General features: G+C 43.2%; 1 protein-coding gene across 1 annotated transcript in view; it reads left to right on the top strand.

The window, feature by feature from the left end:
- The window catches only part of LOC141440167 (fatty acid synthase-like), a 21524-nt gene extending 8076 nt beyond the window's left edge, over window positions 1–13448 (top strand). Inside the window, exons 6-14 of the mRNA XM_074104630.1 lie at window positions 2991–3602; window positions 3674–3883; window positions 3958–4697; window positions 5149–5291; window positions 6334–6454; window positions 7206–7405; window positions 10447–10854; window positions 11553–11902; window positions 12683–13448. Of these exons, the coding sequence (XP_073960731.1) occupies window positions 2991–3602; window positions 3674–3883; window positions 3958–4697; window positions 5149–5291; window positions 6334–6454; window positions 7206–7405; window positions 10447–10854; window positions 11553–11902; window positions 12683–13447 (3549 nt within the window). The 3' untranslated portion in view covers window position 13448. The remainder of the gene's footprint in view (window positions 1–2990; window positions 3603–3673; window positions 3884–3957; window positions 4698–5148; window positions 5292–6333; window positions 6455–7205; window positions 7406–10446; window positions 10855–11552; window positions 11903–12682) is intronic.
- The last annotated feature ends 1242 nt before the right edge of the window (window positions 13449–14690 follow it).

Genomic DNA, 14690 nt, shown 5'->3' with positions numbered 1-14690 from the left:
TCGCACATGTTTTTGGGTGTGCCCAAGACTGCCGACCTTTCAATGAAAAACTCTGGCCTTTTGAGATATTTATTCGGCCTTCAAGTCACACCCGAAATAACATTATTATTAATTGAGATGGCGGGACGACCTGAGCGCTTTTCAGCTCGATGGCAGGATCATGCTCATGATAGGGAAGAGCGAAAGAAAAGGAAGGCTTTGCCCCAGCAGTAAGACATATTACAGGCTACATAAAAAAATATATTTGTGTATGTTATGTGTATGTGTGTGTGTGTGTGTGTGTGTGTGGTGTGTGTGTGTGTATTTGTGTGTGTGTGTGTGTGTGCTGTGTGTGTGTGGCGCGTGCGTGCGTGCTTGCGTGCGTGCGTGGTGTGTGTGTGTGTGTGTGTGTGTGTGTAGGGCATGGATACCGGTATTCGGTATTACCGAAAAACCGGGATACCGGTCATTTTTTCCCCTCTTTTAATACCGGTATTAAAATATCTACAAAACGGTTTTTCGGTATTTTGACTGTGCTTAAATAGTAATAGTCGACTTTATTTCAAACAAGAAAGCACTTTTAATAACTTGTCTTCAGAGTCTTCAGACTTATGGCTTTTGAAGTTACTTACCTACCTCTTAATCTACTTTCAAATTTCAAATTTACCGCGCACAAGTTTGCTTTGCTTATTTGTAGTGTAAGCTTTCTCGAAGTTGGACCTACCTAACTGGACCGTTTGTCCCAGGTATACATAGCCGTCAACAACTTCGAGCGCAGAGCCCCCGACTATTGCGGGAGTTGGGACAACATGGACATTAGTTAGAACATGATTTTCGTCTTGCCCATGTTTATTTTTAGGCCAACTCGGTCGGAAACTGCTGAGGTCGGCGAATCGAAGGCGAGTGAAGTACCCGCCATTAATGTTGATGCCTCGTCCTTTCCAGTCCAGACCTTAAAAGCATCCTCCAATGCAACGGTGAACAGTTTTCGGAGCGATCACATCTCTTTGTCTGACTCCCCGCTGCAGAGGAATAGGCTTCGTGCTCTGGTCATGTAATCGGACGGACATAGTGGCGTTTTTGTACAGACACTTCAACACTTCGATATACCGTAGTCGACTGCACCGCTGGAGAGCCTGCATCACAGCCCAAGTCTCGATCGAATCGAAGGCTTTCTCGTAGTCCACAAATGCAAGGCAAAGGGGGAAGTTATACCCTTTGGTCTTCTGTATAACCTGCCGCAACGTACATGTGGTCTACGGTACTATAGTTTTCGGAAGCCGGCTTGTTCGGGAGGCTGGAAATCGTCAAACCTGCTTGCGAGACGATTTGTGATGACCCTGAAAAACAGCTTGTTAAACATGGCTCAGGAAGTGAGATGGGTCTATAATTCTTCAGCAAAGTGTTATCACCTTTTTTGAAGTGGGCACCATCACTTGTCTGTTCCATGCCTTCAGTGTTTCCCCTTGGTGGAGAACGAACTAAACGGCGTCTTAAGGTCCTTAAGGACTGGTTTACCACCCGCCTTCAAGAGTTCGCTGTACTTTCATCGTCACCCGGGGCTTTGTCATTCTTAAGCTATTTGAGGCCATACTAATCTCGTACAGGCTGACGTCTGGGATGTCTTCGTGATAGTGTCGGGTTAATCTAGCCCTCGGGTCTTGCTAGATTCGACGGGTGTTCGGGTTTCGTGACGCTATCCATAAAACCTCTCGTTTTCCCCAACAGCTCAGGTTTGGATGAAATGATTCTGCCGTCGTCGGTCTTCAACTTCATTAACCGGCTTTGACTTACAGACAGATCCCTGGTAAACACCTTAGAGTCTCAGATACGCTCAATAGCCTCTTCAATGCTATTATTTAGTGTTAAATCGGCATACATCGCGCTTCAGAGATTTTGAGATCTGCCTATTGAACTGCTGATAGCGACAATAAGCGTCACCAGAAGACTGTAGCAGCATCTCACGCCTCACCTCCATAGAGCCTAAGGCCAGAATGCGAGAGCTTATTGGTTCTAGTACGGCGGGTTTTGAAGAAGTTAGATCCGATCGTATGGACAGCTTCCACAAACCCGTCGTTGTAATCGTCCACGTCGCTACCTAGGCATTCGAAATGGTTGAAGTTTGAGCTGAAAAAGCTCTCGGGGTTTTGGAACTGATCTGGTTCCGGCGGAGCGTAGATTTCATCAGTAGATGACCTTTCAAGCTTGACTGGATATTTAATGAGCCTCGTACAAGCAAAAGAAATTATGCGAAAAAAATTGGTTGGGAACTAATAAATCGGTGAAACAATTTTCACCGAAGAATTAGAGAATCCAATTCCGTATTATATAAGTATTAGTTAAAGATTAACAACTTTTTAGTTTTTATTATTTAATACTTGCTCATTAAAAGGAAGTTTATTAAAATCTTGCTTTTCATGTAAATTGGTTATATTTCAACAAAACAACAGACTTATACAGAAAGAAAGAAAAATAAAGGAAAATATGGAAAATACCGAAAAATTACGAAATACCGGATTTACCGTTTTCAAATTTGAATACCGGAATAATACCTATTGCCATCAAGCCCAAACCGCATAGCCCTATGTGTGTGTGTGTGTGTGTGTGTGAATTTGGTATAACCAGCACCAGGGCCAGAGGGCAGACCAAGATGAATGGCCATCCCTACATTCATCATCATCATCATCTTCATGTCAGCCGAAAGACGTCCACTGCTGGACATAGGCCTCCCCCAAGGCTCTCCACTCAAAACCGGTCTTGTGCTTTTCCATCCACCGCGATCCCGCGATCTTAACCAGGTCGTCGCTCCATCTTGTTGGAGGCCTAACGACAGCTCGTCTCCTGGTCCGCGGACGCATTCGAAAACCTTTTGATTCTAATATAAACCTAGGAACACTAATCTCAAGCTTTCCCTACATGAAGTTTCTTACACGTAGGTAAATAAGAGTCTAAATATGCTTCAGAATTGTAGCAAACGAAATGCTATTTTCTAACCTCTTTGTCTTTACTAGGTTACAAACAAGCAGTTGCTGGACGGTTTGGATTCTAAATACCAGTTGGTGCTAGGCGCAAACCTTTTGGCGCGACACCAAGTAGATGTATTTCACGCGCTGGCTGCAACGTTAGAAGCTCAAGGTCATGTGCTGTTGGAGGAGCCTGCAGATGTACTAGATACGCCAGGCACAGCCGCGCTGCTGAAAGACGCAGGGCTGGTGGCAGTAGCGCGGCAGCGCGCGGTGGCTTGCGAATACGTGCTGCTCCATCGCGTCGCCACGCATCCCGCAACACGCATCGTTTTAGAAGTACGCGACGATGATTTCGCGTGGGTAGAAGCGCTGCGTGATGCCATGAAGCGCGCCGAGAGCGAGGAGTTGCGTGTGTATGTGTGGTCACGCGATGCAAGCAGCGGTGTGCTTGGTCTGGGTACGTGCCTGCACTACGAGGCGGGCGGTGACAAGCTGCGAGTTTACTACCTGCCCGACGCCAAGGATGTCTTTGACCCCGACTCGCCTGCCTATCGCGCGCAGATTCAACAAGATCTTTCCTTTAACGTATTACGCGCTGGCATCTGGGGCACTTACCGCCACCTGCTGGTTGATAACCCAGTGCACGAGCAAACGCAGGTAAGCCTCACTGCGCACCGAGCTGTTTCCTTTTATACTTTTTCTGCTAACATTTTTCTTTAATACCCCAGGTGGAGCATGCGTATGTCAACACTCTGACTCGCGGCGACCTGTCGTCGGTGTGCTGGATAGAGAGTGATCTGAAGCACGCAACTACCGTATCCCAACCCGCGAAAACTGATCTGTGCCGCGTGTACTGCGCACCAATCAACTACCGTGACATTATGCTGGCCACTGGGAAGCTGCCACTTAACGCTTTGCCTGAAAACCTCGCAGGCCATGTAAGTGTCCGCGCCTTACCAAACTTTCCAATGTTGATCCATACATGTCACTAACTGCTCTTTCTTTATTGTAGGAATGCATCCTGGGGCTTGAGTTTAGCGGGCGTTCTTCGTCAGGAAAGCGCGTGATGGGCATAGTAGCAGCCAAAGCACTTGCAAGTACTGTGATCGCTGATGCAGGCTTTATGTGGGATGTGCCAGCTGCATGGACACTGGAAGAAGCAGCTACAGTCCCAGCGGCATACTCAACGGCGTATTATGCATTAGCGGTGCGTGGAAGAATGAGGCGCAGTGACAGCGTGCTTGTGCATGCAGGCGCTAGTGATGTAGGGCAAGCTGCTATCTCTATTGCGCTACATGCCAGCTGCACTGTATATACGACCGTAGCTACACCTGACGAGCGAACCTTTCTGCTCCATCGTTTTCCTAACCTTTCAGACGCTCGTATAGGAAACTCACTTGACTGCAGCTTTGAGCAGCTAGTGCAATACCATACGCGCGGCCGGGGCGTCGACCTGGTTCTTAATTCGCTGACCGGCGGCGACCAGTTGCAAGCTTCACTGCGCTGTTTGAGAGCTGTAGGCGGCCGCTTCTTAGAAATAGGCAGGCTGAAGTCTAGCATAAATTTAGAGCTGAACGTAGCTGTGTTGCTCAAAAATATCGAAGTACACGGAATTCTTCTGGATGCGCTGCTTGATGACAATTCCGATAAGGCAGCGGTGGTGCGTTCCGTTGCTGAAGGAATCATCAATGGTGCTGTACGTCCGCTACCTTCCACCGTATATGCTGATTGTCAGCTAGAACAGGCGTTCAGGTAAGCTGCGCTTTCAAACCCTAACTCTTATTTAATCTATCTTTCTTCTATCTTCATACGAGCAATTATTGTGGGTAAGATTATTTTGAGGATCTCTGGAATGGCACATATTTGTATAACATGATAATTTGACGACTTTTAACGACACGTCTATCTGGAATCCTTGCACTGTGTTTATCCTGGAGTCAATATTAAAAGTATCGCGGTTGAGAGTCATGCTACTAGAACTAAACAAACAAAAGACTAATGTTTGTGTACCAGGGGACCCTTTATGCTCATTTTCCCCCTCATGTACTAATACAAAACGAACCCTCCAAATTCTTAATCGCAGCATCACAGCACAGAGCAATAATTAGCAATTAAGTTTGGCGGACGACTAAGTACAATACCTAACAAGATCAAGCAAATTAAAACCACATTCTCGACAACTTCCTGCAACCCCTTGTCACAGGTACATGGCGACCGGCAAGCACATCGGCAAGGTGCTGATCCGTATCCGCGAAGAAGAGAGCGGCGTGCACTCGCCGCCGCCGCGCCTGCTGCCGGCGCTGCCGCGCACTTACATGCACCCCGCTAAGAGTTACGTGCTAGTGGGTGAGTATCGTCTTGCAATGAAGCAATAATAAAATAGTCCTTAAAAACTAACCGGGCATGTAACTTTGCACACCGAGAGTTCCGTATAAATTTGTAGGTTTTCCTCTTTTCCTAATGCAGTATGGGATTTTAGATGGTTAGGTACTGATATAGACAGAAAGATATTAAAAATTAAGATTTTCAGACTTTTATTATTGGTTGTACTATAACGGCTACCTTCATACCAAATTTTAAGTTTCTAGGACAACTGGAAGTACCCTATAGGTTTTGATTCCGCGGCAATTTTTTTTTTAATTGCGTTAACTTAGAAGTTCGATTTTTTTTCTGCTCCAACTTGAGTATTCGATATAAATTTCAGCTTGAGACTTCCACGCCTTCGTAAAAAAAGAGGTTTGATAGATGGACGGAAAACGAAGTGACCCTGGTTTAAACTTTTACCAACTGAGGTGGAACCGTAAAAAAATTAACGTCATCGAGGAACTATCTCGTTTTTTTTTTTCTAGTATAACAGTCACAGTTTTCACTGAATTTAAAACCCAGTAACAACGTATAGCATAGCAAATTTAAGTCTTCAAGTTTACATTTTGAAGGTAATGTTGTGATTTAAATTCCACTTCAATCAATCACTCAACCAAGTCAGCCCACATCCACCAACTGCTGAGTAAAAGCCTCTTTATTTTCACGCCACTATGCTTGGTCTTGTGCCAGTCTTATTAACAGATTAGCGCAGCCGACTGTCAGATGTCATCCGACCAACGAGCCGCCCACCGTTCTTCAACCCAATCTTGGTACCGCACGCTGAAGCTACCGTACAACAGCTACCGATAGTTTTTTATCCAACTTCGACATTGGCAGAATCATCGATAGTATCGATGGAGCTATACTTTCAAGAATTTAATTCAATAACCCAATCTTGACCACCACTCCGTAACCACTTTTGACCGCTTTAAGCATTCTTCTTTACAACGTTGCCTAAAAGGCTTATTAGGCTTGGCCCTTTGAACCGGATAGTTAATGTCTCATACATCATGTTTGTTTTCAGGCGGCCTAGGCGGCTTCGGACTGGAGCTAGGTGATTGGCTAATAAAGCGAGGTGCGCGTGCACTCGTGCTCAACTCTCGCAGCGGCGTACGTACCGGATACCAGGCCTGGTGCATTCGCAGGTTCCTTGCATAATTATCATTAATTATTCATCGTGATCATAATATTTCAGCCGAATGTCCGCTGTTGATCATTGGCCTCCTCCATAAACCTCCAAGTTGCTTGAACCAGGTCATCTGGCCATCTTTTTGGTGCATCCTACGTTGCGCTTGCCGATTCATTAATTATTTATTATGTTACAACAACAGAATGATTTTTTCAGTTACAATAAAATTTTACTGTTTGCGATCTGCTGCTGATAGCTGCATAGGTTCAAACCTAGGCTCGCACTTCTGAGTTTGTGGGAAATAACATTATTATTATTATTATTATCCTATTCTGTCCCACTGCTGAGCAAAGGCCTCCCCCCAATACTTCCACTGCTCTCTGTCCCCTGCATACAAGGGCCAGTCCTTCAAGAAGAAGTCCAGTTCATCCTGCCATCGCCACCTAGGTCTGCCAGGTCGCCTTTTCGAGTAGGTGGGCATCCACTTGGTGGTTATCTTGGCCCAAAGCTCGTCTGGCATGCGACAAACATGGCCAGCCCAGTCCCACTTCAAACACATACAACATACATTGCAAATTTACCAAGCACTTTAAGGTAAAAGAAAACATCGCGAGGGAGGAGTGAAGTTTTCTATTCGCACTGGGCCTACGTGGGAACTACCGCCCAGGCCCTCTTATTCTGTGAAGGAGCCTGTGCTTAGTGGGACGTATGATGACCAAGATGATAAGATGGTGGTGCGGTCACTGATACAGTGTTAAAATCTATAGGTGGCGTAAACAAGGCGTCCGAGTTGAAGTATCGACATTAGACGCGACGACTGCTGCTGGCGCGCGCGCGCTGCTGGGTGAGGCGGCACGCACGGCGCCTGTGGGCGGGATCTTCAACCTGGCCGCCGTGCTGCGCGATGCTTTTTTGGAGAACCAGACGCCAGATGGTTTCCGAGCCGTCGCTAAGCCTAAGATTGATGGTAAGTTCATGGAGCATCCATTAAGGCCTACTTAAGGCCTACGCTTGCTGAATGCGGTTTGCACGGGGCGGGCAATGCTAACTTCATGCATCCAGGATCATCCGCCGATTTTACCTGTACTTACTCGCACCCGCAGTTGTGCACCTGCTCCATACACTCACGCCAGCTAGCGTAGGCCCTAAAAGATTCCAAGTTGCAAACTTGTTGGGGTATTAGCTAAATTAGCCCTTATCAAAGACACTTATTCAAGTATTGCTTTAAAGTTATTACCATGACCTTGGATCTTGCTCTAAACGTAATAATAATAATGATAATGTAAATGTATGTATGTGTATGCTTGTCCCATAAATGTTCAATGGGGTTCAAGTGTGGAGACAGTGCAGGCCAATCAAGGATGTCTACTTGATTTTCATGAAACTACCCACGAATGGTGGTGAAGCGGAATTGATGATGAAGACCACAGTTGACTATCGGAGTTAGTACTCAATAACAAGAAAATGAATTTCAATTACTTTAACACAGTTGCTCAGCAATTTATGCTCCTCGTAATGCATAATAATATGGTGAAATGGAACGGGTGGTGAAGCACCAGGACTCCTCAATAATGAACGTCTCTGCATCGAAAAAAGCAATCTTTCGTAAAAGTTGACGAGCAGTTGACATTAAACTATTGAAGCTTAGATTATTATTTTATAGTAAAAAGAGTGAAAAAAAAATTTAAACAAAAAATTTAACCGACTACAAAAAACCATGAAAATATTTTTCTATCAGTCAGAAGTCGGTGCCTCAGCACGAGCTAGCAGGAGTGATTGAAGCCCAAAATCACAGAATAACTAATAGTATATATACCTAGTATGTAGGTGAGGTAGACGATTATTATGTCCACATTTCTGCTGGCTCGGTGCCTTAGCTCGACTTCAGACTGATATTAATTATTTTTTCACACCTCTCCTTCAGAAAAGTAACTTTTCCTCCCTGACGAGAGGGAGCAATGTGCAACTTTTCTGTTCAAGGCTTTTCTAAGTATTTTATTGCAAATGCCATTTTTTGAAGTTGATAATTGTAAAGCCACGCCATTTTCTATGCCGGATGCTTAGGATTATTTTTTTCAAATTTCTTAATGCTCGGTGTGAAAAGTTGTATGAGCCACTCGGGAGCAAAATTCTCCTAGTCTTGGGCGTTAGCACTTGAATCCCTCATTACGCTTAAGATTCTACTTTAGAATCCCTCCCTACGCTCAGGATTCTATTTTATAATCCTTCGCTACATTCTGGATTCAATTTACGCCCTCGCCAAAAATACACCATTTTGTTCCCTTGTGACACAAATAACTATATTTTCATGGTGTTTTGTAGTCGGTTCAATTTTTTGTTATAATTTTTATGTGTAAGTCATTATCGCCAAAATAGTCAATCGAAAATATAATAAAATTTTATGTTTATTTTCAAAGTATTACACATTGCATGCTTACTTGAAAGCTTGCTTGCTTGCTTGCTCGCTTGATTACTTGCTTTCTTGAAATGCTTATGATTTACGCGAGCGAAGCCGCGGGTAAAAGCTTTCTATATAATAATATTACGGTTACATATTTGAATATCGAAAGTTAAAATACCTACGGTTAAAATGTCGATGTTCAAAATATCGAAAATTAAATTATCGATTGTATCACAATATCGAAAGTTGTTATACCTATGGTCAAAATGTCTAAGATTGAAATGTCGATTGATTAAAATATCGAATGAGTAAAAATATCGATAGCCAATATATCTAAGTTGTAAATGTCAACATATTTGAATGTCGAAAATTAAAATATCGTACATACAAATCTGCTTTATTTATTCGTCCTTTCTCTTAATAGCATTTTATTTACATAATCTAGTCATTTTTAGAACTCGCCGGCCGCTGCCGCGGCACGCTCGCTTCGCTCGCTCGGCTCGTGCGTTGTTGTGGTCACAGTTCTAACCTAACCGAACCAAATATTTTTGGTAATTCATGTTCAATAGGTTAGGTTAGGTTAGTATTGCGTCAAGGCGCGAAGTGCCTCAACTGAGCGGAATAGGAGCTCCGCGAAGCGGAGCTCCGTCAACCCTGTCACGTGATAGTTCATACATAGGATATTCGATACTCTGTACTTCGATATTTTGGACTTCGATATTTATATCTTTCGATGTCACTTTTGTAGATAAATATATTTTCGATATATTGGACGTAGATTATCTAACCATTCGACAATATAAACTTTCGTTATTTTAGTTTTCGATATTTTGATACAGTCGATATTTTAATTTTCGATATTTTGAACATCGACATTTTACCCGTAGATATTTTAACTTTCGTTATTCAAATATGTAACCTAATATTACTTATATAAAACAGTAGCGTGACTGACTGACAGACAATGCACAGCCTAAGGCGCTAAATCTATTGAATAGGTAAATCGGACAGCTAAGTTATTAGTGACCCTGACTACAAAGCTAGCGGTCGCGAGTTCGATCCCCGTGACGGGCAAAAATTTGTAGGATAAATACGAATGTTTGTACTTTAGTCTTGGATGTTTGTATATATTTAAGTATAATTAAAACTTTATATTTCACTATAAATATATGTACGTCTATCCGAAACCTAGCACCCATAGTACAAGCTTTGCTTAGTTATCCATCTATCACCACCACCACAATGCACTGACGCGTTTTAAAATCAACCAGAGCTCATCTTTATGAGCAACACAACCGTACCATACTACCAGATGTTACCAGATGTGAGATGTTGTGTTATTTGTGTGCTTTCTTACAGTGTGGAGGTGGAGGAACTGCATAAACACGCATATCTTGCATAAACTTAGCTATCATAAGGTCACGGGTGAGCAAAGAAATTCTTCTAGTTCATTGACATGCTTCCGCAAAGTAACGCCTGATTCAATAAATTATCTTAAAAAGAGTCTACGAGTATGTCTTCAATGTCTTGTATTTTTATCTGTATCGAATATGTGTAAATAAATGTCTCTCTCTCTCTCTCTCTCAATGTATTTCTACGTGTTACAGGCACACGCGCGCTCGATACAGCGTCTCGCAAGCTAGCACCAGAACTGGACTACTTCGTGGTCTTCTCATCCTTAACATGCGGGCGTGGGAACCCCGGCCAAAGCAACTATGGACTGGCCAATAGCGCCATGGAGAGGCTGTGCGAGCAGCGGCAAGCTGACGGTCTGCCAGCACTGGCTGTGCAATGGGGCGCCATTGGTGACGTTGGACTGTTCGCCATTGCAAGGCATGGTGGAGATACTGAGGTTGATGGTATTGTGCCCCAGCATATAGCCTCGTGTCTGGCCACACTGGGTGCCTTAATGGCGCTGCCACACGCTGTTACTGCTTCTTTTGTGCTGGCAGATAAGCACCGGCCACAGAAAGCCCCATCGCAAGAACTTAAGCTAGTCGTCGCTAACATTCTCGGTATGCGCAAGTTTGTTTCTGTTTTTTTTTGTGTCCAATTTGTGAATGAAGCATTATTTTGCGGAGGTCTATATTAATGTAAACTGTTAACAATTACTTTGCCCACCCGCGACCTCATGATAGCTACGTCTTTGCAACAGTTTTGTGTTTATGCAGCTCCTCCACCTCCACACTATATGAATCTCACACACACACAAATCACACAACTGCAACTATCACCACCACCACACTACGCTTACGCGTTTCAAACTCAACCAGAGTTCATTGAGATGTTAGAGTCTAACCTAACCTAACAGTTAGACGGTAACAGTTGTGTTGCTTTGAGGATGAACTCTGGTTGAGTTCGAAACGTATTGGCGTAGTAGTAGTGATAGTTGGGTTTGGGTTTGGGAGTGAGAAGGAGGAGCAGGATGAACAGACATTTGTTGCATCGACTACATATACCATAAGTTCACGGGTGAACAAAGTAATTGTTTATAGCTCATTATTCTTTTTGTTCATAAAATTTTAATTATAACGTCATAAGGTTTAACTGACTCTTGCATAGCGATTGTGATGTTACATGCACTTGAGGTAACTAAATAACATGAACCCTCTATTTTCTTAGCTATGTGAAATGTATCTATATTCGCTGCGACATCTTTAAAATAATCTGTAATCAGAGTAAAAGATAGCGGTGTTACTTAATTACTTTGCAGGTATCCAAAAAACAAACAAGGTATCAGACGATGCAACTTTACCAGAGCTAGGTATGGACTCGCTGATGGGGGCTGAAATCAAACAGACCTTAGAACGGGAATACAGCGTAATGCTGAGCGTGCGAGAAATTCGAGAGCTCACGTTTAAAAAGCTGCAAAGTATGGGTAGTAAAGCGCCTGTGCCTGCCGAGCCAGAGAAACCCGCCAGAACCCAACCTATCAGAAAGACTGGTCACCACGGTAACGAATTGGTGCCGTTTATAACTTTCGGCGAACTCATTCCCAAGCAAGTGATCGTGAAACTACCATCTCTACCGGCTGCTAGTGCTGACGCTAAGCCTGTTTTCATGGTGAGATCATTTATCCTTCGCAACTCAGTAAACTCCTTTTTTTTTATTCGACTGGATGGCAAACGAATAAGTGGGTCTCCTGATGGTAAGAGATCACCACCGCCCATAAACATCTGTAACACCAGGGGTATTGCAGACGCGTTGCCAACCTGGAGGCCTAAGATGGGATACCTCACGAGCAAGTAATTTTACCGGCTGTCTTACTCTCCACGCCGAAACATAACAGTGCAAGCACTGCTGCTTCCTGATACTTTAATAGGATTATGCATCCAAAGAAGTTTACCTACTTCTATTAAGAAAATCTAGAGGTTCCGGGAAATAATGGTATAGCAGCTGTCTGGGTGGTCAGAATATTTGAATGCGTTTAATGCGTCTTTACATAATTTGCATATCTATACACGTCCAAAGTTTATGTTAAGGGCAGATTCTACAAAGCTAATGATGTTGAAATAAATTAGGGCTAGCTTCAATAGTCTTCATCCAACTTAATCATAAACTTGTAACTCCAAGACTTCACTAGGTGGTGGGGAGATCTTTTTTTTCTGTATAAATTTAATTACTACTAGCTGTGGCTTGCAACACCGTCCGCGCAGAATTCGCATTTTTCCGAGATAAAATTAGCCTTTGGTTTTCCTCCGGTCTCTAACTATCTTCTTACAGAATTTCGTCTAAATTGGTTCAGTAGATCCAGAGATTCACACCCTACAATCTCACAATCTTTACCTCTTTATAATAATACAATATATTAGTAAAGATAATACCACATCCTTGTTACCACAGATTCACCCCATCGAAGGCGTAGTGGACTCACTAGCCGGCGTGGCGGCGTGCGTGCGCGGCGCAGTATACGGCTTACAATGCACTCGTAGCACACCTCTAGACAGCATGACAGCATTAGCACACTTCTACTTGAAACACGTTCGCATCACACAACCAGAGCCACCATACACGCTGCTCGGGTATTCCTTCGGTGCTTGCGTGGCCCTTGAGATGGCACTGCAACTGGAATCTAAAGGCTGCTCCGTGAGACTCGTACTTGTCGAAGGCTCACCAGCTTACTTGGCTACTCATATCTCCCGCAATAAGGTTAAGGCTCGCTCCAGGCGCTCCGCTCAGGCTGACGAGGCCGACGCGCTCTTCTATTTCGCTCAAACAATCAACAGCATTGAGACGCCTAAAGAGCTTGCCGATTGGCCTACTCCTAGCGAAATGGAGGGATTAGAAAACTGGGACGCTCGAGTCGCTCGTGTAACTGACCTGATCGTGGAGAGCGATTTACGATTTGAAAAGGAGGTTGTAAAAATTGCAGCGTATACTTTCTACCGTAAGCTAGTGCTAGGGGATACATATAAGCCAGCGGCTAAATTGGCTTCGCCGGTTATTTTATTCCGCGCGCGTGACAACTATGTGGCGTTAGACGAGGATTACGGACTGCGAGAAGTGTGTGCTGGTAAACTGCTTACGCGTGAGCTGGCTGGCACGCACCGAACTATACTTGAAGGTGAATCCGGTCTCATCATCGCTGAACATGTTTGTAATAATTAAATCTGGACTTCTGGATTAATTCTGGAATCTGACTTGAACTGACGGAAAATTATAATGTTATGTATTAAGTATTTTTTGCCAAATAAATAAATAAATAAAAATAAACAAATAAACTATAATCCACCACTGGTTTAACAACATATCCAGTTATAGGATATACCCAGCAGTAATCATACAGTTATAGGCTAATATAATAAGCAATCATAAAGTCCACCACCTGGGCTCATCAACTACATATAACCCACAACCTGAGTTCAACAACCATAATCCACAACTTGAGTTCATCAACCATAGTCCACCACATGGGCTCATCAGTCATAATCCACCACTAAGCTCATCGGCTATAATTAATTACTAGGGCTCATTACTCGTAGCTGTAATCAATCATAAAATAAGAGACGTTGTAATATTGGCTTTGGTAGTTAATGGTTTGAGCTATGTCCTTTCGGGCAGAGGGTCATGGGTTTGAGGCTGCGCTCGCACCTCTAAGATCTTACATTTGAATAAATAAATAAATAAGAATAAATTGTTATTCTTTTTCAAACACTCTCACTTCTTCACTTTATATTACCTTTGAAGGGGCAAAGTCTACTCGGACACTGCTGTGCCTTAGTTGTTTTTCTTTGCAGTAAAAGTTTACATAGGTATATATTATTGCATTGTCTATTTTTAGGTTGGTGTAATTTTTAGCCTTTGGGTTCACTTGTTTCTCTTATGAGAAGTCTCTTCGTTCCATTCTCTATACAAACGTAGTCCCGGTCTCATTTGAAATCTAGGCAACAGAAATAGATGAAATTTTGTAAGCATGGACTAGACGTAATTATCTATGCCAGTGGTTTTTCAGATTTTCATCTAAATGTGTAATATCAGAATTACAGGAGCTCAAAAGTCGACAAAAACAAGATGTCAAATTTGCACGAGAATTACAGACTAATAAAGCATTTTTACAAAAATCTGAAAAACTACAGGCATAGAAAATATAATGAATATCTTGACTGTAAAATATATCATTAATCAAAAATATAAAATATCATCTCTCTTGTACAGAACCGGCGGTGCACGAGTCTGACTCGCACTTGACAGCTTTTTTTCCTTCCTTTTTAGGGTTCCGGAGCCAAAATGGCATGAGCCAAATTGATGTGGTCTATCAATTTTTAAACAAGTTCCTATCAGTTCGTCCGGGTACGGGCGACACTATTTACCGGCCGTACGATACCGACATGGAAATACTGACCTGATATTT

This window comes from Choristoneura fumiferana, chromosome 22, assembly GCF_025370935.1.
Source record: "Choristoneura fumiferana chromosome 22, NRCan_CFum_1, whole genome shotgun sequence".
NCBI lineage: Eukaryota > Metazoa > Arthropoda > Insecta > Lepidoptera > Tortricidae > Choristoneura > Choristoneura fumiferana.
Note: the sequence above shows the minus strand (reverse complement) of the source record. Positions and strands in the feature narration are given on the sequence as shown.